Here is a 21,934-nt window from a genome sequence, read left to right as displayed (position 1 = left end):
TATGACCATCTCAGTTACAAGTCTTGCCAAGCATGACGCAATATCGCTTGTTCACCTTTGTATTCTGCCCTTTCCGCTAGAGAGTCAGTTATTTTTTTTAAAAACTGAATAAAGCCAACGGGATCAGTCAACATTTGTTGGAATCTACCTTAGCGCTAGTGTGAACACAGCCCAAAATACAGAATCCACTTACATGGTAGGTGGGTGCATAGCCTAATAATGGAAACTTTCATTTCAGATTCTGTATCCTGTAAATTAGACAGACTGGGGTATATATACTGTCCATCTTATAAGTCATGGACAGATATGGCCATTTTAGATTTAGAAGCTTTGCCTACATGACTGAGAATGGACTGATAACTTTTACTCTTAACACCAAAGCCTTAGGACATGGGTCTCCAAACTGCAGCCCTCCAGCTGTTGCGAAACTACAACTCCCATTATGCCTGGACAGCTAAAGCTTTGGATTTGGCTGTCCAGGCATGATGGAAAATGTAGTTTAGCAATAGCTGGAGGGCCGCAGTTTGGAGACCCATGCCTTAGGATATGGTATGTAAACCAAAGTATATACCAAGGAAGAGCTGGTGTCTTAATGGCTGTCATCACCATAACTGTCACAGCTAGTCCTCCGCCATTGCTTTCAGCTAGTTCACTATTTAGGTCTATGGGTGAAAATGAACCGCCAAGCCAGTAGTCACTCCTGGTCATCTATACAAGCCCATGGATGGTAAATGTAGAAATTCCTATTAATCTCTACTTCAAGACTAAGAGAGTAGACGGAACTTTCAGACAGTCACAAATAGAAGGAATGTCCCCGCCCCCCCTACAAATAAAGTCTCTTAATACTACTATGCTCCGATGGCCGTAATATACAGGAGTTTGGGGACACTTGTTTTTTTTTTTAGCATATACAATATAATAAAAGCTACATGTAATGGCTAGTAACTAGATTTACATGGTATAGTTATACCTCACTCAAAGAACTAAACAGATACTAGTAAAATGCCTATAGTAACGAAGAACCTAAATGTAGAATAGAGGGAATCGGTAGGTGGGATGACATATGCCCTGAGGAGAAGAGTAACCATTATCGTGCATTCTTCTCTATATACAACTTCTCTTGTGATCTTTTTTTTTTTCTTTCTTTTTTTTCCGCCAAGTCTGAAATGAATTTTTCACAGCGATAGCCTTACATGCAAGGGTCACAAAACACAACATAGCAGAGATCCATGTAGGAAAGTCCACTGAGCTAATCTCAGTCTTAAGGTTTTAGAAGTCTCCTCCGAGCCGTGTTCTTGAGTCAACAAGTCCAAGCTAGGAGCCAGCGCAGCGTCCAGAAGTCTCTCTTCAGCAGACTGTCAATGACGATGGGTGTATACGGTTTAGTTCATTCGGTAACCAGCGATACGTTGATGTGTGACAAGTCTATCATGTGCCTGAAATGGTTTGGGAGAAGTTATAGCAGGTAAAAGATTTTTTCCATACGTTATGTTTTTTATTTGCTTTTATGCAACATCACCGATCACTTGAGTGAAGTGCTCAGTGCTTCTCTCAGCTCTAAAAGAGTCACTGGAGAACATAGGCTCCATAGACTTACTATAGAACTTGACTCCTGCAACAAGTAGGATAAAGCAGTGAGCCAGGAGGTGAATGAAGCGCTCAGCCGACCTCTTTTCCAGGCTTTATCTAGCAAATCTAAAGGTCTAAAAATACAGATGAGCGATTGTACGGTACTAAAACAAAGTGTTTCACTAGGCTCAGCAGTCGGCTGCCTTTAAACTCCATGCACCAGGAAAAGATGGATCCAGTCCTAGGAAACTGGGAGAAGTTTCCCAGGACTGGATCCAGCTTTTCCAAGCACCTGGAGCAGAGCGACACAGATCAAAGGCAGCTGGCTGACAAGCTAACCACCCAGACTAGCGAGGTGGTTCGATAATACTGTAAATTTGCTTAACCCTAGTCTAAACACTCAGACCCTGACCGATCAAACAGTCTTAGGCTGGGTTTACAATTATCTGGCGATGCGGCAGCATTCCCCTCCAGCGCAGAAGCAGATCTTTGAACTGATCCCACAGTTCAAAGCATGCAGTACTTCAAGTGGGGTGCTAGATTGCTGGAAAGGCCTGATGGCGGAATGCAGCGTTCTGCCGCCCAGCGTTGATGGTTAGGGGAAAGAAGGATAGGATGGCTAATGGCAACTGTTGCATTTCTGCCATCAGATGTGGCATCAGTGATTAAAAGGAGGCCACGTCTGCCATGTCTAGGGGCTTGCCGTCCGAAACATGTCGGTTCAGACTATAGAGTGTTGGTTTTTGCATTGGAACCTTGGACTGGAGCTCGACATCAATCTTTTCTGATTAAAAGGAGGATGCCAGACCGCCGGATATATGTAAACTCAGCCTTAAAGGAATACAAGTTGCACAGATTTAAACGCACAAAACAGACCCATCCCAGTCCCTACTATAGTGCCACATGCAACTGCATTTAAGAGCCCGACCCACTTAGCAGACAAACATGAGAGCAGACTTGCCAAGATAAACACTCCTCCAATACATTCAAGGAATTGTCCTGTATTTAGGAATTACTGCTCTTCCAGTATGGGTAATGAAAAGGCTTTATACAGCAGTTTGCAGTGGCTTCTAAATTAATGTGGGTATACAGCCGCACTGCTCAGATTGTATTAAAGGCAATATATACAGTGTGGTCCTCACGTAGTATCTCTGTTCCGGTTTGTATCATTGCTTATTTAGTTTCTACTAAAAAGGACAAACATATTAAAAGGGGCATTCCATCTATTTTTATACTAGGGGGTTTACTTTTAGGGCCATCACTTATGATCAGACCCAGTCTCCCTCTTCCCCATTTGAATGAATGAGCACTGCCCTGTTTGCCTTTAATACAGAGGCAGTAGCTATTGCAGGGGAAATACAGTGAACGTGACGGCCATTTAAATAAACAGCTGACCGTGCCATATCTGTTCTGGCAAAATAAGAGGGCAGGTTTAATTGCAGGTCCCCTCTATGACATCTGCAGGCTCTAAAGTGTCATATAGGGTTGGGGTGGGAATTTTCAATGTAACGACACAGCATGCCCTCTATAACTCCTTAATAGTGATTAAAGAGAAACTCTGGTAATTTCCTTCATAGTCACCTGCCAGTCTGCTGGTGGTGCATATTGATAACCTACCCATCAGAATGTGCACTTTCAGGATTTCTCCAGAGAAGATGGTTGCCAGTTCTGGAGTGAAGAGGAAATGAATTAAAGAGAAGGTATAATTTTCACAAAAAATAGTAAAAAAATTTTTTAGAAGAGGGCTCAAAATGGAGACGTGTATTCTGGTCGCCAGAGTTTCTCTTTGGTGAACCCTATTGATTGTAAGAGGAATTAAAAAAGAAAGAAAAAAAAAGGTCAAAGGCGGTGAACTATACCTGTGGAACCTCTGCTGGAATTGGGAGGCATGGTGGGGATTCTCAAATGTTGCTATGGCTTTTCTCTGAACAGGAAACATCTGAAGATTCTGCAAGAAAGGAGGTAAAAAAGAAAAACTTGAGAAGGGCGACCACTACACGACTACTGTCTATCCACCATCACAGATTTACTTCGAATTAGAATAAACCTTCGCTATGGGACTGTTGGAGTAAGGAACCACAGACACACAGTTCATAACTATATAAAGGAGGTTAAAAGACAAACAACTTTTTAATTTTTTTTTATTTAAATGCCAAAACCTCTGGTCCTATGCCACATACCTGAAATGTTTTGTTCCATATGGCCCTGGTTCTCACTATCTCCAGTATCTGTAGGCTGCTCAGCATCATTATGCTACGTTCCTAGTTCTGAATTATGGATGGAATTACTCAGATATTCAGGAAAACTACCGCTGACCGTGATACAATGGAATCATCAATATAGTAGGTCATAAAAACTAGGGAGGGTCTTTATAACATGCAAGTGTGTTATATTTAGTTTCGGCATGTTTAAAAAAGAGAATGTATGATGACTCCACTGAATTTGGTACATGTGGCTGTGTCAGGTAGTGAAAGGTGGTGCAAAGTTACTGCCGAAGGGGGCCACATCCTGGTGTCAGATGCTCAATCACAAAAAGATTCGCAATCTACAGAAATGACAGCCCTCCTTATGGGAATGTGTCAGCTGCAAGCCATGTCTCAAACTGCTGACACCGTTAGATAGCTCTTTTGTCAAGGAGACACATGGTACCTTAACTGTATCGGTCTGTGCTTGCCTAATATAGAACAATGTTTTTATTCTGTGTAAAGTATCATATAGGTGTTTCCAAGCCCCTACAGTGCTGAAATCCCCAAATGTGTTGTGTAGCTTCTCCCGAGTACAGCAGTATAGGCATCATACTACTCTATGGGCACACAGCAGGTCTCAGTAGCGAAGGAGAGCCATCTGGTTTATTAAAGTGACTCTGTATCCACAATCTGACCACTTGTACCTTTGGATAGCTGCTTTTAATCCAAGATCTGTCCTGGGGTCCGTTCTTCAGGTGATGCAGTTATTGTCCTAAAAACAACTTTTAAACTTGCAGCCCTGTGCCAAACTGCAGTGGCCTAGAGTGTCTAAGCATTAGGCTGGAACAACCTCTCTGTCCCTCCTCCCCGCCGTCTTCATCATTAGGAATGCCCCAGGCTGGTATTCTCCTATTCATCAGCTGTGTGAGCACGACACATGGGCTGGATCATTAAGGTGCATGTGCAGTGTTCACAGAAGAATAGGAAACATCCTGCCAGTGTCATTCCTAATGATGAGAAGAGCGGGGAGGAGGGAGGTGCAAGGTTAGGGCACAGATACTCTAGGCCACAGCAGTTTGAAACAGGGCTGAAAGTTTAAAAGTTGTTTTTTAGGACAATAACTGCATCACCTGCCGAACGGACCCCAGGACAGATCTTGGATCAAAATGCAGCTATCCGAAGTTACAAGTGGTTTGGGGGCACCAGATTGTGGGTACAGAGTCACTTTAAGATTTTGCTGGAACCACTTTTAGCCATCATATGAAGTTGCAGCACACCAGTGGAAAAATGCTCCCCTAAAAGAATTTATATAGGGCTGCCATAAACTGTATCAGTAGGAGGTGCAATATGGGGTGATCATGTGCTAATGGAGTGGACTTAATGTTTTGATACTTATTTGTGTGGGGTGCTTGTGGGTGGTGCTCCCATAGTGACAGTTTCTTCAAAGGAAACATTTAACTTAAAAATAAAATTGTAAAAAGTACAAATAGAACTAATACTGTACTGATACGTCTCCACCACTGATGTTCTGTTCAACTTTATTTTACATGCCCATACCCCTACCCTAAGTAACCAGTGCAGCCAATGCAGAAGTCACGATCATCAGAGGGCTGGAAGAGTTATCAGTTTTGTTACTTTTTGTGTTTTTTTTATTTTAATTTTTTACTTTCTATTTTGGAAACCCCCTTTAGTTGCCTTCACACATACAGTATTGCAGCGAATTTCATGGTGCGAGATGCAGAGCTAAATCCACTGTGATACGCTGTACTGTTAACCACTGCCTACTTGACGCACCGCTCCCAGATGTCCCGATCAGCCAATCAGTGGATGCGATGGGATAGTGCACCCATTGGCTGAGGGATGTCAGGGAGCCGGAGAAGCAGGCGGGAGCACAGACAGGTAATGTATTAGCCTGGCAGAGATAAGTTACACTCACCGGCCACTTTATTAGGTACACCTGTCCAACTGCACGTTACCACTTAATTTCTAATCAGCCAATCACATGGCGGCAACTCAGTGCATTTAGGCATGTAGACATGGTCAAGACAATCTCCTGCAGTTCAAACCGAGCATCAGTATGGGGAAGAAAGGTGATTTGAGTGCCTTTGAACGTGGCATGGTTGTTGGTGCCAGAAGGGCTGGTCTGAGTATTTCAGAAACTGCTGATCTACTGGGATTTTCACGCACAACCATCTCTAGGGTTTACAGAGAATGGTCCGAAAAAGAAAAAACATCCAGTGAGCGGCAGTTCTGTGGGCGGAAATGTCTTGTTGATGCCAGAGGCCAGAGGAGAATGGGCAGACTGGTTCGAGCTGATAGAAAGGCAACAGTGACTCAAATAGCCAACCGTTACAACCAAGGTAGGCAGAAGAGCATCTCTGAACGCACAGTACGTCCAACTTTGAGGCAGATGGGCGACAGCAGCAGAAGACCACACCGGGTGCCACTCCTTTCAGCTAAGAACAGGAAACTGAGGCTACAATTTGCACAAGCTCATCGAAATTGGACAGTAGAAGATTGGAAAAACGTTGCCTGGTCTGATGAGTCTCGATTTCTGCTGCGACATTCGGATGGTAGGGTCAGAATTTGGCGTCAACAACATGAAAGCATGGATCCATCCTGCCTTGTATCAACGGTTCAGGCTGGTGGTGGTGGTGTCATGGTGTGAGGAATATTTTCTTGGCACTCTTTGGGCCCCTTGGTACCAATTGAGCATCGTTGCAACGCCACAGCCTACCTGAGTATTGTTGCTGACCATGTCCATCCCTTTATGACCACAATGTACCCAACATCTGATGGCGACTTTCAGCAGGATAATGCGCCATGTCATAAAGCTAGAATCATCTCAGACTGGTTTCTTGAACATGACAATGAGTTCACTGTACTCAAATGGCCTCCACAGTCACCAGATCTCAATCCAATAGAGCATCTTTGGGATGTGGTGGAACGGGAGATTCGCATCATGGATGTGCAGCCGACAAATCTGCGGCAACTGTGTGATGCCATCATGTCAATATGGACCAAAATCTCTGAGGAATGCTACCAGCACCTTGTTGAATCTATGCCACGAAGAACTGAGGCAGTTCTGAAGGCAAAAGGGGGTCCAACCCGTTACTAGCATGGTGTACCTAATAAAGTGGCCGGTGAGTGTAAGTGGGCATGGGCTACATTCTCACAGCGGAATGAGAATCCACTGACAGAACGTAGAGCCATAGGAAATGACACTAGAGTATGACAGTGGATATTATTGAGGAACTCGCAGCATGAAATTCACTGTGATACTTAACGTTTAAATAAAATATACTTGACCCTCCAGTTGCGGCCGGGGGTTACATTTACAATATACTCCCAATCCCTCAGCCTAATTTGCCTGGGAACAAACGCCCACTTTAATGGGACCCAAATAAAATATAACTTTAATCTTACATACGAATAAAATCTGTATCAGGCTGTAGAAAGTGTTAAAAACATAACAGTCGAACTGTTACAGTATAAACCATATGCAGTGGGACCAACCAGGTCTATGTCGCTAAATATGGTGGAGCAGTGTGTTGTTCCTTTTAAAAGTCTGCCTATAACCCTTTCAACATGTTTTGCTGAATCCTCAGCAATTCTTCCTGAAGACGCCGTGAAACACGTTGAAGGGGTTATAGGCAGATTTTAAATAGCAATAGCCCACTGCTCCACCACATTCAATGACATAGACCTGGTTGGTCCCACTGCATATTGTTGATATGGTAGCAGTTTGACTGTTGTATTTTTGAAACTTTCTACCGCCTGATACAGATTTTATTCGCATTTAAGGTTAAAGCTATATTTTAGTTGGGTCCCATTAAAGGAGGAGGCATTATGTGTATACTGTACGTGTGAAGGCAACCTTTAAAAAGGAATCAATCAGCACAAATGTGCTCATATAGCTCTGATACCACTGCAGACAATGCTGGTATGGGAGGGGTGCTGTATAGGAGATCTATTGGGTGCAGCTGGGAGTCATGTCAGCACAATTGTGCTGATTGGTTCCCTTTAAGAGTTAAGGTTTTTTTGTATATGTTCTCTGTACAGAGTTCCTTTGAAGTGATTTTTTTTTACTAGTCAGAGCAAGGTACTAAAATACATTCTTTTATTCTAATCTGTTTCTCAATAAGTATATAATTTTGTTTATTAAAAATGTCACACATTATTATGGAGGCTGCCATCTTGCCTGAGCAAGTTTAACATAATTTAGGAGATACTCTATACAGGAAGCCCCATGGACCATAGAGCTAAAATACACAGGATCTGTTTCATTTAGATGAATGAGAAAGGTTTTTGAGCATGCTCAGTGACCTTTACAGAGGTCATTCTACAGGGAGGGGACCAAGTTATGAGCAGCAGCTACTGCGTGTACCTCTGTTATCTGTATACTGGTGTCACCTGTCACTGGACTCCTGTCTGCAATGACAAGGAGGAGACTGCTGGGAAATGATCTTTATCAAACAAGGCGGCTTAAGGCCTTATTACACAAAGTGATTATTGGCAATGATCATAGAAACATAGAAGATTGTCGGCAGAAAAAGACCACTGGGTCCATCTAGTCTGCCCTTTTAGTATTTTCTTTCTTATTATCTTAGGATAGATATATGTCTATCCCAGGCGTGTTTAAATTTTGTTATTGTAGATTTACCAACCACCTCTGCTGGAAGTTTGTTCCAGGTATCTACTACTCTTTCAGTAAAATAATATTTTCTTACATTGCTTCTGATCTTTCCCCCAACTAACCTCTCACTGTGTCCTCTTGTTCTTGAGCTCAGTTTTTTACTAAAAACACTCCCCTCTTGAACCTTATTTAGTCCCTTAACATACTTAAAGGTTTCAATCATGTAATCCCTTTCCCGTCTTTCCTCCAGACTATACAGATTCAAATCTTTTAAGTCTTTCCTGATATGTTGCACCGTGTAATATGGGATTCGGGCAGCTATCTTCCTCCCCGCACTTACCTGCTCGCTGTCGGCATGTGTAATAGCACAGCGAGCGGGAACAAGGAGCAAGCGAGCGCTGACCTGAAAGGTCAGGGCTCGCTTGCTCCTGGAGATCACCTGTGTAATAGGGGCTTTAGTTTCAAGCCTAGTGGCCATAATAAAAGCTGCAAAGTTTCAAAATTTCACCACCAACAAAAAAATTCTAAATACTGTATGTAACATAAAAACTTGGTTTAAACAATAGGTCATTTTACTGATGACATACACTTTAAAAAGGATACTCAGTCACAATCCTCTCTATCCACATCAGCATGTAGTCACAGCTCTCCATGGACACATCTCACACTTAGCAAGTCCCATGCACAACCCCTATTAATTGGAACATGACTTAGGAACCTATAAGATGGCCCAATCATAAAATGTAAGCGAGCGTCAATCTGCTAGATCAGCGCTCGTTTTACTAAGCAATTACATGGGCAGACTATAAGGGAAGTAAGGGTTGCACGGACATTGTTAGTGATGTCTGGGCAGCCCTTGCCTTTAGTGTAAAATAATAAGTATTAACTTACCACGTTCCTGGGTGTCCTCAGAGGTCTCCCCCGATGTCTGCAGCTCTGCCTTCTGTTCCGGTCTCTACATTGACAGGCCGCCGCCTGTCTCTGCTCGTGATTGGCTGAGCTGCAGAGACCAGGGAAGGCCTCCGAGGACACCAGGGGAACGTGGTAAGGTAAGATAATACTTTATTATTTTATACTAAAATCATCAGCCGTTGGCCGCACATTGCTATTACATGTTGCCAGGCACACCCGTTAACCGATGGTTCTAGGTCTGGACCTAAAGAAATTACCGGTCTTAAAGGATACTAAAAAAAAAAAAAAAAAAAAAAAAACCCCTAATACTAGTAAAGAAGCACACAATGGACGTACTCTGAATTCTCATTTATTACAAAGATTAAATGGTTTACATCTTTTTGAAGTACAAAATAAAGTTCCTTCAGTTTACATTCCATACACATGTAAAGAATACAATACAGGGCGACAATCTTTGTCTCTTAACAAATCAATAGAAACAGCATTGGACTAGTAACAGAAACAGATCTTATTTCAGAAGTTTTACACCAAAATGTTTAGCACCCAATGGTTGATTTCTTTATTTCTTTTTACATTTTTAGGTAGCTCTAAACGGGGCACAATTTAAAAAAATAAAATAAAATTGTCCACCTATGTTATTCCAAAACTCTGTATGGTGTCCATTGTGCACCCTTGTAATTGAGTAACCAATAAAGGAAATGTCCACAGCCCTGGCCACCACAGTAATGTGCCCAACTACAGGGAAACAATAGCAAAACTTTTAATTTACCATTAGAAACTTAATGGTCAACTACTTGGCAAATATCTGTAATGAGATTAGGTACACCATATACCAATCCATTATTCAGGCCATCACGGCTGATCCAGGGAAGTGGTCTCAGACTATGAAGCAGAATACTTTTATTGTTCTTGCCAATGGCAAATGGCTCAAGGCATAAAACAGTGAAGAAACAGAATGAAGAATACAGCAATGAAGCGCACTGAAAAGCACTGTATTACCAAGAGAACAGACAAATGGAAGGACATATAGTAAGAAAATAGACAAACGCCAAAGGAGTTCTCCTCTCTAATACCTTACTAGTAACGTATAGTCACAAAAACATTACTTTCACCAAAACTGCATAGTAACCAAATTTAAAGATATACCCAAAAACTAATTCCGTGGCAGGGCATACAGTCTTTTTATGGGCCAGTGTAATACAAAAATACTCATAAAAAGGTCTGTAAGAGATAAACTGGGCCAATGAAAAGTTATCCAGAGCCAATGAAAAGTTATCCAATAGTCTAACCAATAATCAGACCTGTACAAATATTCAACAAACCCATGTAAAGAAAATGCTTCGACACAACAAGAGTGTATATAGCCCATTGGGAGTAAGACTAAGGGTGGGTTCACACTACGGAATCCGCACGATTCTGTGGCTTGTACCCATGCACAGTGGCGTGTCTATCCGCCCGTGCCAAAAACACCATTCTATGGCCGGGCGGATTCTGCCTTCCGCTGAAAGAACTGACATGTCTATTCTTTCGGTGGACAGCGGAATCAGCTCGCCATAGAAAGGTGTCTATGGAGCTGGCGGATATGCACGCCGCCGTGAACAAGCCACCGAATTTATCCGCGCAGATTCCATAGTGTGAACCTACCCTAAGAAAGCTAAATTTCAATAGTTTAAATAAACATCAACTAAGATCCCTCCATGCCGGCTACTAGCTGTGGCCCTCAGCTGCCGGATAATAGAGGGGGCCCAACTCCTGAGCTGTCACTAGACCTAATAATAGCACTATGATGTAACTATACATCAAGGAGTGAAAGGAGGTAAAGTGGGTTCCCCCCTCATCCCTATATTGTTTACCTTTTAGAAATTCTTTAGACAAAGGCATTTGATTTCTATATATTCCAAATTCCTTTTTTTATTTTTTATTTGTTGGTTCAAATAAAATTAGAGAAAAACAGAGAAACCTCACAGGGTAACCGTTCTTACCCAGTACTATCTAAATAAAAACTTCTCAAATATCAAACTCTTATACAACTCGGAGCATTAACACTCCGGTCCGGCTCACTATGAAGAGTCCGGCTCACTAAAGCTATCCTCATGCGCTGCATGTTACATGACCTCAGCAGGTGAACTTCACCGCTAAACTCCCATATACTTATGAGTTGTGGGGACCTGCAAGCCAACTAAAAAAAAAGAAACTAGGAGGCCGAGAATACGCCTGTGCCATCCTTCTTTCTTCTAGCCTTTTCTAGCCTATGTCTAATAATGAAGGGGAGCTCCTGAACCTGGAGCTGCCGGGATGTGGCTCAGCAGTGGCATGCAACAACAGAGACTCCACCATCCAGCAGCAGTGGCCGGTCCTCGGTGGAAAGGACTGAATCGTCATCAAGTAGCCCGACTCGCCTACACATTGTGTAGCCAGGTGTAACCACCATGCAATTCAGCCCTCGACAGAAGCTGATGTAGAAGATCCTCCACCTCTGTAGACAGCTAATGAATCATCTTCCCAACGCAGTTCCTGGTATATACACACCACACCTACACACTGCTCCTGGATTCGGTACAGGTATCACTATCTTTAGCTATGAGCAACCAAATGCCAGAAGCCTGTCCTTAGGACTAACTGAGTAACGTACATACCAATAACACTGAAGGGGGCGTGAGGACATATCCTAACTGAGATTAAAGATAATAGCTAGGTCCATGATTGCATGTGTGCCCCAACACCCACATATTTGGGTCATGGAGGTCCATACAGAATGCAAGGAACGCACAAGTAAAAGTCTCATTTGTGAAGACCCAAGGCACAGACATTGGTCGTCTATCATTAGAATATGACTAGGTCTAACAGTGATGACCTGCCAATCACTAGGATAAAACACGTCCACTAGAATGATGGTCGAGAAAAATCAAGCAGGTCATATTTGGGCCCAATGCTTTTCTAGAACCCCTGCCACTTCATTCTACCAAATAGGGTACTGACGGGCCACCAATGTCTGTAATGAGACAACTACTTTAATATAGTTACCAATAAAGCATACGTCCATGGACCTGGCTAGGACAGCAATGTACTTGACTACAGGTATCGGAGCAGATAAACTCCAATATTTCGTAAATGTAAGCAACTTTATTTTATCGTTTTCTTTTTTACCAGTTACTGGGAAAACATCTATAAGGATATTAGGTACACCATATACCAATCCATCATTCAGGCCTCCACTGCTGAGCCAGGGAAATGGTCTTAAGACTATGAACCAGAATATTTTTATTGTCCTTGCCAACACCAAATGGCTCAAGGCATCGAACGCTGAAGAAACGGAATGAAGAAGCTGCTGAAGTGCCGAGAACAGACAAACAACCCAGGGAAATATAAGGAGAAACAGGGGCAAAGGTAACGTCTTTAATGCCAAAGTAGTTCTCCTGCTTAACATCTTACTAGTAACGTATGGTCACAAAAACATTAGCTTTTCTGTCGCGGCTTTTAACTAAGTCAGTGCAGCCTTCGTATGCGGCAAGTCCGTCACACCTGTCAAAGTTACAAGAACAGAATGGCTTAACCATCAGGTTACATATAATATAAGGGAGTATACTGTGTCAGAGCAGACTACTCAACACATAGAAGCAGCTCTTCTGACATTGTTCGTGAACCTGACTCCACTAAAAGGTCTAAAAAGTAATTGCAGAGACCCCCAATATCCATCTTCAATATTATAGTCAAGGGGAAGAAATGATGATTAATGGGAGGTAGTTTTATGAAGTGCTATAGGTTAGAGGCCAATATAGTATACATACAGATATGCAAGGCCACAGAGAGGGGAAAGCATGCCATCTCATACAGCTGCCATAAAGCGGCACACACCCTGCTGGACTGTCTACACAGACAATTTAAGAAGGAGGAGAATCTCTAATATGGCGTCTCCTGGATAGCCAGGTCAGGCTTTGTTGGTGGCCTAGGAGAGGACAATGAGGGCTCTCTGGAATGGCAGCCATCTGGTAAGACTTTTTGGGAAGGCAGAACTTCAAGAAACCAATCTAAATTTTAGACTTTGGCTAGACTTACTTTTAATGGGGAAATCCATCCCAATCAGATAGGTGTTATAGGATATCCATGATCTAACACAACCATTGATTTCCAGAACTGAGATACTCTATGTTCTCAGACAGATTCCTCAACAGAGATTTTAATTACTGGAAACCATTGTTTCACTTTTAGATGGCAGCTTACCCAAGACGAAGGATGTTCTGTAGACAACGTCAATAGTTCAGTGGACTTCCCCTTTAACAATATAATGGCGGAGGGATTACTTTTAGACTTTAGGTGGAGACAAGCTCTAAATAACCATAATCAGTGGAAAAAAAACTAAAATTTATGTAGAAAGAAGAAAAGCCAAAGTCAAAAACACTTCACTGTATTCGAAAATAATAAATCAATATTCAATATGCCACAAGTGGCAATGAGGGACATTAAGCCCTTTGCTCTAGAAGGTGTACTCATCCAAAAGAATGGATTCTAAAGTCAGCACAAGTGAACAGGATTCTTTTGGCAGATTCATAGTTTTATTCCTCACAATTGGAGGCTTGAAGTGTTTTATCTTGTCTTTTTCCCAGCTGAGTAATTTGGATATTGTTTACTGACAAGCAGAATATGCTTGATGCCCATCAATCCAAACACATTAATATCAGCTATCCTCCCCATTTGACATGTTTTCCCAATTAATTCTATGATAAGTACATAACATATCCGAGATCCTAATGGTTGGGATGATGGAGCAGAACACTTTTTTTTTTTTTTTTATCTCCCCAACCCCTTTGGGTAAAAGGCCATGTTAATGTGTTTGCATGTAATGGCTGTTTATATATTTATATATTAAAAAGAAAAAAAAAAAAATCGAACTAGGTCTGTGTGGGAGGATGGAGTATGCAATTTCAGAATGGACACAAATTGTAGCTAAACAGCTTTATTTACAGGGAATCTTTGGCTGAAAGAATGACCACACATAAATGGATGTGTACACCAAGAGGCTGTAGTAATATACTGTACTGCATCAGCCATGAGTGTATATAGTCTTTTCGTACTATTTACAGGTCTATATCAGGTGGCAATTATTTTTTTTGAAGGTTTCACAGCTGTATTCTAATCCAGAGCTGCACTCACTGTGCACACAGAGTGGACTGCCTGGTCTAAGGTTTAGTAAATCAGGTCCCACTGAGTCAGTAAGGAGTACTGTAAAATTTCCGCTCTGAAGCCCCTCCAATTGTTAATGCAGCTCTTGGCTGTTGTACACTAGGATTGTTACAAGTAAATTCATTCAATGTAAAATGTTTTGATACATTGGAAATAAGTTTCCCCCACAGAAATAGTTAGATGTGTTACTCTATGTAAACCAGTTTTAAAGGGGTTGTCCAGCGAAAATCTTTTTCTTTCAAATCAACTGATATTAGAAAGTTATATAGACTTGTAATTTACTTTTTTTTTTTTTTAAATCTCCAGTCTTCCCATACTAATTAGCTACTAAATGTCCTGCAGGAAGTGTTGTTTTATTTTCAGTCTGAAACAGCGCTCTCTGTTGACATCTCTGGCCTTTGAATCCCCATAGTAAAACGTTCCTGTCTCGGCCAGAGATGTCAGCAGAGAGCACTGTGTCAGACTGAAAATAAAACGTTTCCTGCATGACATACAGCAGCTGATAAGTTTGGGAAGACTTAAGATTTTTTAATAGACGTAAATTACAAATCTATATAACTTTCTGACAGTTGATTTGAAAGAAAGATTTTCGCTGGCCAATCCCTTTAAATACTTAGTGACTTAGACATATATGAAAAAAAAAAAAATTATATATTTATTCACCTATGTTGTGTATTCAGTCACATTTTCATTTATTATACTAGAAGATCCAGACATGAAAGTTCTCTTTTACCTAGATGATCCAAAGTTACTACCGCAAGTTCTAAGAATAGAGAGCAGCAGAGAGGGATGGACATTTTTTAAAACTTATTGATTTCTCCCCCTTTTACATTCATACATTTGATTTCCCACACTGATCACTTCTATGCCATAGCATAGCGGGGATCAGTGTTATCTGTGAACTGCCACAGGCCCCAGGCAGGCTCTATCAGAAGATTGGACTGCACGGAGGAAGGAAAGGGATCCCCAGCAGTCAGACAGTGCTATCTGCTGGGATGCCATTGAGGGTGAGGGCCTGGCTGCAGATAGCAGCCAGTCCTCACCCGCTATGGGGCGAGCTCAGCTCGTGAGCCTGCTCCACAGCCCAGGACCGCGGCAGGGCATACATTTACGTCCTCCTGCCTTAAGGCCCAGGCAGCGGGGGCGTAAATGTACGCCAGTGGTTCTTAAGGGGTTAAAGGGGTCCTCCAATCCACAGTAGTTTATGATACAACAATAGGCTACTCTGACCATGGAAAGCCGCCATTGGTTTAGTGAACAGCAACAACTCATCTAATTCAATGGAGAGAGACTTATAAATAGGACTAAGAAACCCCACGACCGGTCAGACTCCAAGATTTAAATCCTTCTAGAAGCATGTCCCTTTATTGTAGCCACATATGCTAAAGTTACTGAACAGAATTATGCCGACATATTGGATAGAAAAGAAATGTCATGTCTGTCTCTTCTAGTGCAAAAGGTCATTCAAAAATCAACATTAGTTATAGCCTATAGTCTTGGAGAAGATAAAACCGTATGGCCTATGGCATTAAAGGGGCTATCAAGGATTACAAAAGCATTGTTGCTTACTCCCTGTAACAGCATCACACCTGACCTCAGGCTGTGTGCGCCGTTACAACTCCTTTCCATTCACTTCAATGGATCTGAGCTGCAATAAAGCACATATAATGAGGACACAAGTGACGCTGTTTCTGGAAGAAAGCGGCTTTGTGGTTGTAATCCTTGATAACCCTTTGAAGTATAAACTTAACAGGTTACTCAACCGTTTGAAAACCCTTTTGACAAGTCCCAGAGACCACCGCTGATTGCTGGAATGAGCAGGAAGAAGCACTCAGCTTGGAGCTTCTCTTCTCTCTTCACTGCAGCAACCAGCCCCCAACCAACCCAAACTTTTGAAGTGTCTGTAAAAAGACAATGTGTGGATGGGTCAAGATCAGAAGCAAACTCAGGATAAACTATTAAAGAGACACTAAACCTACAAATAAAGGATAACCCCCCCCCCCCCCCCCCCCCCCCCAAAAAAAAAAAAAAAACCAAACAGACTGTAAAAGCAAGGTTTATGTTACAAACCTTGCTTTATTGTACACAGAGGGGTGGGGGAAGGGGGTTACTTTCTACAAGAGCTTACACCGGGCCAGATATGTTGACCTCCTCCTGCCGCCACACTGTAAATTAACGTAGCTGCAGTCTATGCCTGATGCTGCAGCAACGATAATTTACCATCCAGGACGACACAGGTGCAGTAGCTGCGCCTGTCATCCCCGGCGGGTCCCGGCTATCAGTGGAGACCCGCTGCAACTCTCAGCACTGGTGCTGAGAGTAAACCCTATAGATACTGCGGTCAGAACAACCGCAGCATCTATAGGACTTATGACAGAGAATTCTCCCTCTACAGAGGAAGAATTCTCCGTCCGCTGTCCATCAGGGCTCTGCAAAGTGATCGCAGAGCCCCAATGGAAGCCATGGAAACCGGAAGCCTCAGGCTTTCGGTTTCCTGGCTACGGAGGCTGGCAGGGGGAGGAAGGGAAGGCAGGCTCACATCTCTCCTTTGCCGCTGTCACAAGATTGTAACAGCGGCAGGGGACAGAGGAGAGGGGGCAGACATAGGAACATCAGCTTATGGGATCATTATGATCCAATAAGCTGATGTTCAAAAATGAACTGGGCATTGAAAGTGTCGTGAAAGGGTTAAATAGCTGTTTATTCAGTGCACAGTTACCTCTCTGATCCTCCCCACCCCTATACACATGTACACTCGGCTAGACTCCTTTAGTGGGAGCATAATACCCTGAGAACAAAAAGATTGGGCATACTGAATTTTAACTGTTCTCTCCTCCAACATCTGTGGGACAGGGAGAGCCATTGGAACCCGCACACATTAGCTGCCCCATCCTGCCAACATTGGCTGGCTTGGCTGACTTTAATTTGCATGGGCGGCTTAAGCCCCAGCACTAGAGAAGAGCGAACCTGATTGTGCGGCATTTGAACACCAGTGGTTGCAGAAGTTTGATGCAGCCATAGGGACTCCTAAAATATATGGATACAGCCTATGGCAGCATCAACTTCTGCAGCCATCAGTAATCAATCAAATGCTGCACACTTGGGGGTCACCCGAAAGAGTGTGCTTCAGGCTCCCTCATCTCAACCCATCACATACTCTTAGGGTAGCTTCACACGTACCGTATTGCTGCGTTAATAACGCTGCGAGTCGGCTAGGTCCTGGCAGATCACTCACTACATACACAGCGGTCTGAACGACCGTTTTTCCTTGCTTTTTTTAACTGAATGTGATGACCCTAGCAGAATACTAGTTTTTTTTTTTTTTTTTTAGTGTCCCTTTAACAAGTTGAGCTCCAGCCAAAGTCTAGACCCTTGGTTACGTTTATGTGGTCTGCATGCACACAGCTTATAACCTTGATAGACTGAATACGATATATCATTATAAGTTTCTATTTACTAAACAGTGACAACTAATTAGTAAATAAATATTTTGCTAATGACATTTGCTGGAATGAACTTTTTTTGCATAAATATAGGTAGCTTAGAAGGGACAGTTCACACTGAGTAAATTCGATCAAACAGAGACTCTTATGGGAGGGCATGCGCGCCTCCCCTCTCCGTTTAAAGAATTTAAACCTTCAAAAACCGGTCACCAATGGTCTAGACTTGCATCATTATATAATACAATAACCTGATGACTTAACACCCAACTACAAAACTTACTGTACGATAATTTCTCTCTGCGGTTCCAAATTCACGTGCTGGGAAAGTATACAGATTACATTACCGGCTAGACCAGAGGAAGTCCAACACATACAGAAAGCAGGGATATCAGACTGATGTAAGTGAAATATTCAGTCCTGTGTCTGACTGCCTAAACCATTACTTACCTGTGTTCCTGCGATGTAGACACCTCTAGGAACTATAGAACTGTCTCCCGTATATGGACACTATATAGAAAACTCTTTGCTGGATGGAGTAAGGATTTTTTACTCAAGAGTGGAACATCTCAGTATCCGAAAAGCAGCAGGACAGAAAGAAAATGTTCCTCCAACCACCATATTGAACAGTCTACGGACATCTAAATGTAGCCACTGGGCTGTGCTATAGTTCCATAGGAATGGATACTATATACGTCAAGTATCTTTTAATAGAAGAGCGTGCGCTATTTGCACCATAATATAAGATGTACCAATGTGTCGTGGCTTTGTAGGACTAAAATATCCGCTTTTTGGATGGCCATCAGGATCTACTACGTCACAGGAAGGATCTAAACTATATAACTTTAATGACGCAGCCGTGCAGGGCTTCCCAGCCCGTGTTTCACGGATGGTGGGAAAAAGCCTTAACACTTATGCGCTTTCCACAGGAGGGTCTGACTGATGTAGACTGTAAATTAAAGCCCATTAAAGGTATAGTTCACAAAAAAAATGTTTTCTTTTAAATAGACTGGTGCCAGAGATTTGTAGATTTACTTCTATTAAAATCTCAACTCTTTCAGTATATATCAGCTGCTGTATGTCCTGCTCTCCAGACTGGAAATTCCACCACTTCCTGCAGGACAGATTTTCTAGGTTCATGTTTTTATTAGTTTTTTTTTTTTTTTTTAAGAACAGAGGAGGCAGCAGAGAGCACTGTGTCAGACTGGGAAGAATACACCATTTATTGCAGGATATACAGCAGCTGATAAGTACTGGAAGATTTTTTTTTTAATACAAGTAAATTACAGACCTCTGACACCAGTTGATTTAAATGAATTTTTTTTATTGTGTGAACTATCCCTTTAATGTAACGTTGTAACACAGAGTGACGGAGCCATGCATTAAGGGGTTAATGCATTGAGTCAGCTAGCAGCAAAGTTGCAATAATAATGGAGATTCAGACTAAGTGACTGTTTCCGCATAGGACACTCTGGAGGAGAATAGAGAATAAGCCACGTTCTTTCCCCATCACCTAAGTAATGCCGGCCCATAGTGACAATGCGGTAATAAGTCACTTCAGTTCTGCAGACACAATGTCTCAGCTTCATTGTTAATTCCCTAACTTTAAAGATCTCTGCAGAGTCAGACATTTCAGACAAAGGCTCGCTCCGAGGGTGACCTACCTGAATTGGTCCTACCGACATCAGCAAATTTCTCAATTGGTGTTCATTGGTTGATGAAGAAAGCCCTTCAACTGACACCACGCACGGCTGAGGCTTGCACTCCACTACGCGAAGGTTTTGTTTGTTTGGCATCATGCGTCCTCGGCCCATCTGTCCACCTGCACCTCTGCCTCTACCTCGCATAATAACCTGCCAAGAGAGCAAGACACAGTTAGCGGCGTCTTCTCGCTTAAAGTGTCACTGTCGTATTTAATTTTCTTTTTTTGCAGAAATCAATAGCACAGGCGATTTCAAGAAACTTTGTACTTGGGTTTATTAGGCAAATATGCCGTTATCTGCATTCAAAAAAGACTTTCCCCAGGTCCCCCCCCCCTTCCTCTCTCTCATCCACTTCTCATTATTGGAAAATCTTGACTCTTTTACATCAGTCGAGCCCTATGTAACCTATGGAGAGGGGAGGGGGGAGGAGGGAGATTAGTTGCCAGCAGAGAACAAAAGATTACACAGCGGGAACTGTGTGAAAGCAGATAGCCCGGTGATGTAGCTGAAATTAACTCTTTGTTGTCCTGTTTTGAAGCCTCATCTCCCTCCACCCCTCCCCTCTCCAAAAGAGAACCATGAAGACAGGGGGGAGAGCTTCAAACTGCTTTTTCATGATAAAAATGCATATTTCAGCTAATAAACCCAATTACAAAGTTTCTTAAAATCGCCTGTGCTATAGATTTCTGCAAAAAAAAAAAAAAATAAAAAATAATTTTTTAACAGTTACACTTTAAATGTTAAAATCAGCACATGCATTATGAGTTATCCAGGGTAAAATATGCACAGCTTCTTTCATGCAGAAACAGCACCACCCCTGTCTTTAGGTTGTGTCTGGTATTACAATTCAGCTCCATTCACTTCAATGTAAGTAAGCTGAAAACCCAGAGGATAGGAGAGGTGCTGTGTCTGGATGAAAGCGGCCATGTTTTTCTAAGCCTGGACGACCACCACTCTATCCTGCCATACCTTATTGGGCGGATGCTGTCCGTGGATACTATTCACCACATGGTGGGGTGTGGACTCCATCATAGAAACCAGTGGACGGGCTTTGATTTGATACTGTTGTGGATATGGCTGGTTTTGATGCTGCTGAACGCTTCCTTTCCCCAGCGTCACTTTCCTCACAGGCCCCGTTCTCTGCTGAAGCCGCTGCTGATACTGTAGCCTCTGCTGCGGGGATATCCTCTGTTGAGGCTGGACTCGGTTTTGGGTTATCTGTACTTGTGGACTGTTGCCTTCTGTGGTTTGCAATGATATGTTTTCCCCCTAGTAAAGAAAAAATGGTGTCAGAAAAGGTGTTCACTTTGCTTAATAAATCCGCATAAACATCATGGCTGACACCCTATAAATAAAATGGGTAGTGCGGCGTTTAATATTTATTCACTAAATAACACATTACAAAGTTATACAACGTTTTAATGTGTGTTATTTATGTGAATGGCCCCTTCCCCATGTTCCCCTCACCCCGGAAGTGTGGTGCATTATACTTACGTATTCACTGTCGACCTCGGCTGCAATCTTGGGTCGACGACATCATCCTCGAAGGCCGGACAGATGGCACCAGCCGGCCCCCCTCTAGCGCCTCATCAGCTGCAATCGCAGCTAAGCAGCTGATGACGCAGCAGAGGGGGGCCGGCATGAAGGAGGGCTGGAGTGGGCCTCTGAAAGACGACGTAGTCGACCCAAGATGGCGGCCGGGGTCGACAGTGAATACGTAAGTATAATGCACCACACTTCTGGGGTGGGGGGGGGGGGGAACAAGGGGAAGGGGGCCATTCACTTAAATAACACACATTACAACGTTGTATAACTTTGTAATGTGTGTTATTTAGTGAATAAATGTTAAATGCCGCACTACCCCTTTAAAGGGAACTTTTCACAGTCCAACCTGCAGGCAACATGTTAGAGAGCAGGAGGTGCTGAGAAGATTGATATATAGTAATGTAAGAAAACTTTCAGGTTAACCTGTCATTTATTCATTCTGTGCTAAGTAGTCAAGTGGGCGGTCCTACTCAGTGATAGATGTGTGTATAATTGTGCATGTAGAGAGATCTATTAAACAGGACCACCCACTCGACTACTTGAGTCAGTTATATATGACTGATTTCTCCCTACATAGATGTCAGTGGGTGGGCACAAAACTAGACCCCTCCCACATATGGAAATCTGTTCAATTAACTTCATACTAATCAGACGATCTATTGCTGCATTTACACGAACGATAATTCGCCAGATTGTACGATTAACGATGGAGTAACGTTTTTTTTTCATAACGATCAGCGTTTAGATGGTACGATATATCGT

At 42.6% G+C, this 21,934-nt stretch overlaps 1 protein-coding gene across 6 annotated transcripts in view; it reads right to left on the bottom strand.

Moving 5' to 3' along the window:
- Window positions 1-509: 509 nt before the first annotated feature.
- The window catches only part of RBM33 (RNA binding motif protein 33), a 75,609-nt gene continuing 54,184 nt past the window's right edge, over window positions 510-21,934 (bottom strand). For 2 of the 6 annotated variants that reach the window (XM_069958881.1, XM_069958882.1), the window contains exons 16-20: window positions 20,597-20,896; window positions 19,589-19,777; window positions 3,429-3,517; window positions 3,187-3,237; window positions 510-1,436 (exon numbers count right to left, since the gene is read on the bottom strand). In XM_069958881.1, the coding sequence (XP_069814982.1) occupies window positions 1,388-1,436; window positions 3,187-3,237; window positions 3,429-3,517; window positions 19,589-19,777; window positions 20,597-20,896 (678 nt within the window). In that variant the 3' untranslated portion in view covers window positions 510-1,387. Of the gene's footprint in view, window positions 1,437-3,150; window positions 3,238-3,428; window positions 3,518-12,685; window positions 12,826-13,538; window positions 13,576-18,207; window positions 18,246-19,588; window positions 19,778-20,596; window positions 20,897-21,934 lie in introns of those variants that run through there. The other 4 variants (XM_069958883.1, XM_069958884.1, XM_069958885.1 and 1 more) reach the window with 4 other exon arrangements.

Source organism: Dendropsophus ebraccatus, chromosome 2 (genome assembly GCF_027789765.1).
Source record: "Dendropsophus ebraccatus isolate aDenEbr1 chromosome 2, aDenEbr1.pat, whole genome shotgun sequence".
NCBI classification, from domain to species: domain Eukaryota; kingdom Metazoa; phylum Chordata; class Amphibia; order Anura; family Hylidae; genus Dendropsophus; species Dendropsophus ebraccatus.
The sequence above is the reverse complement of the archived record's forward strand: the minus strand, read 5'-3'. Positions and strand labels throughout refer to the sequence as shown.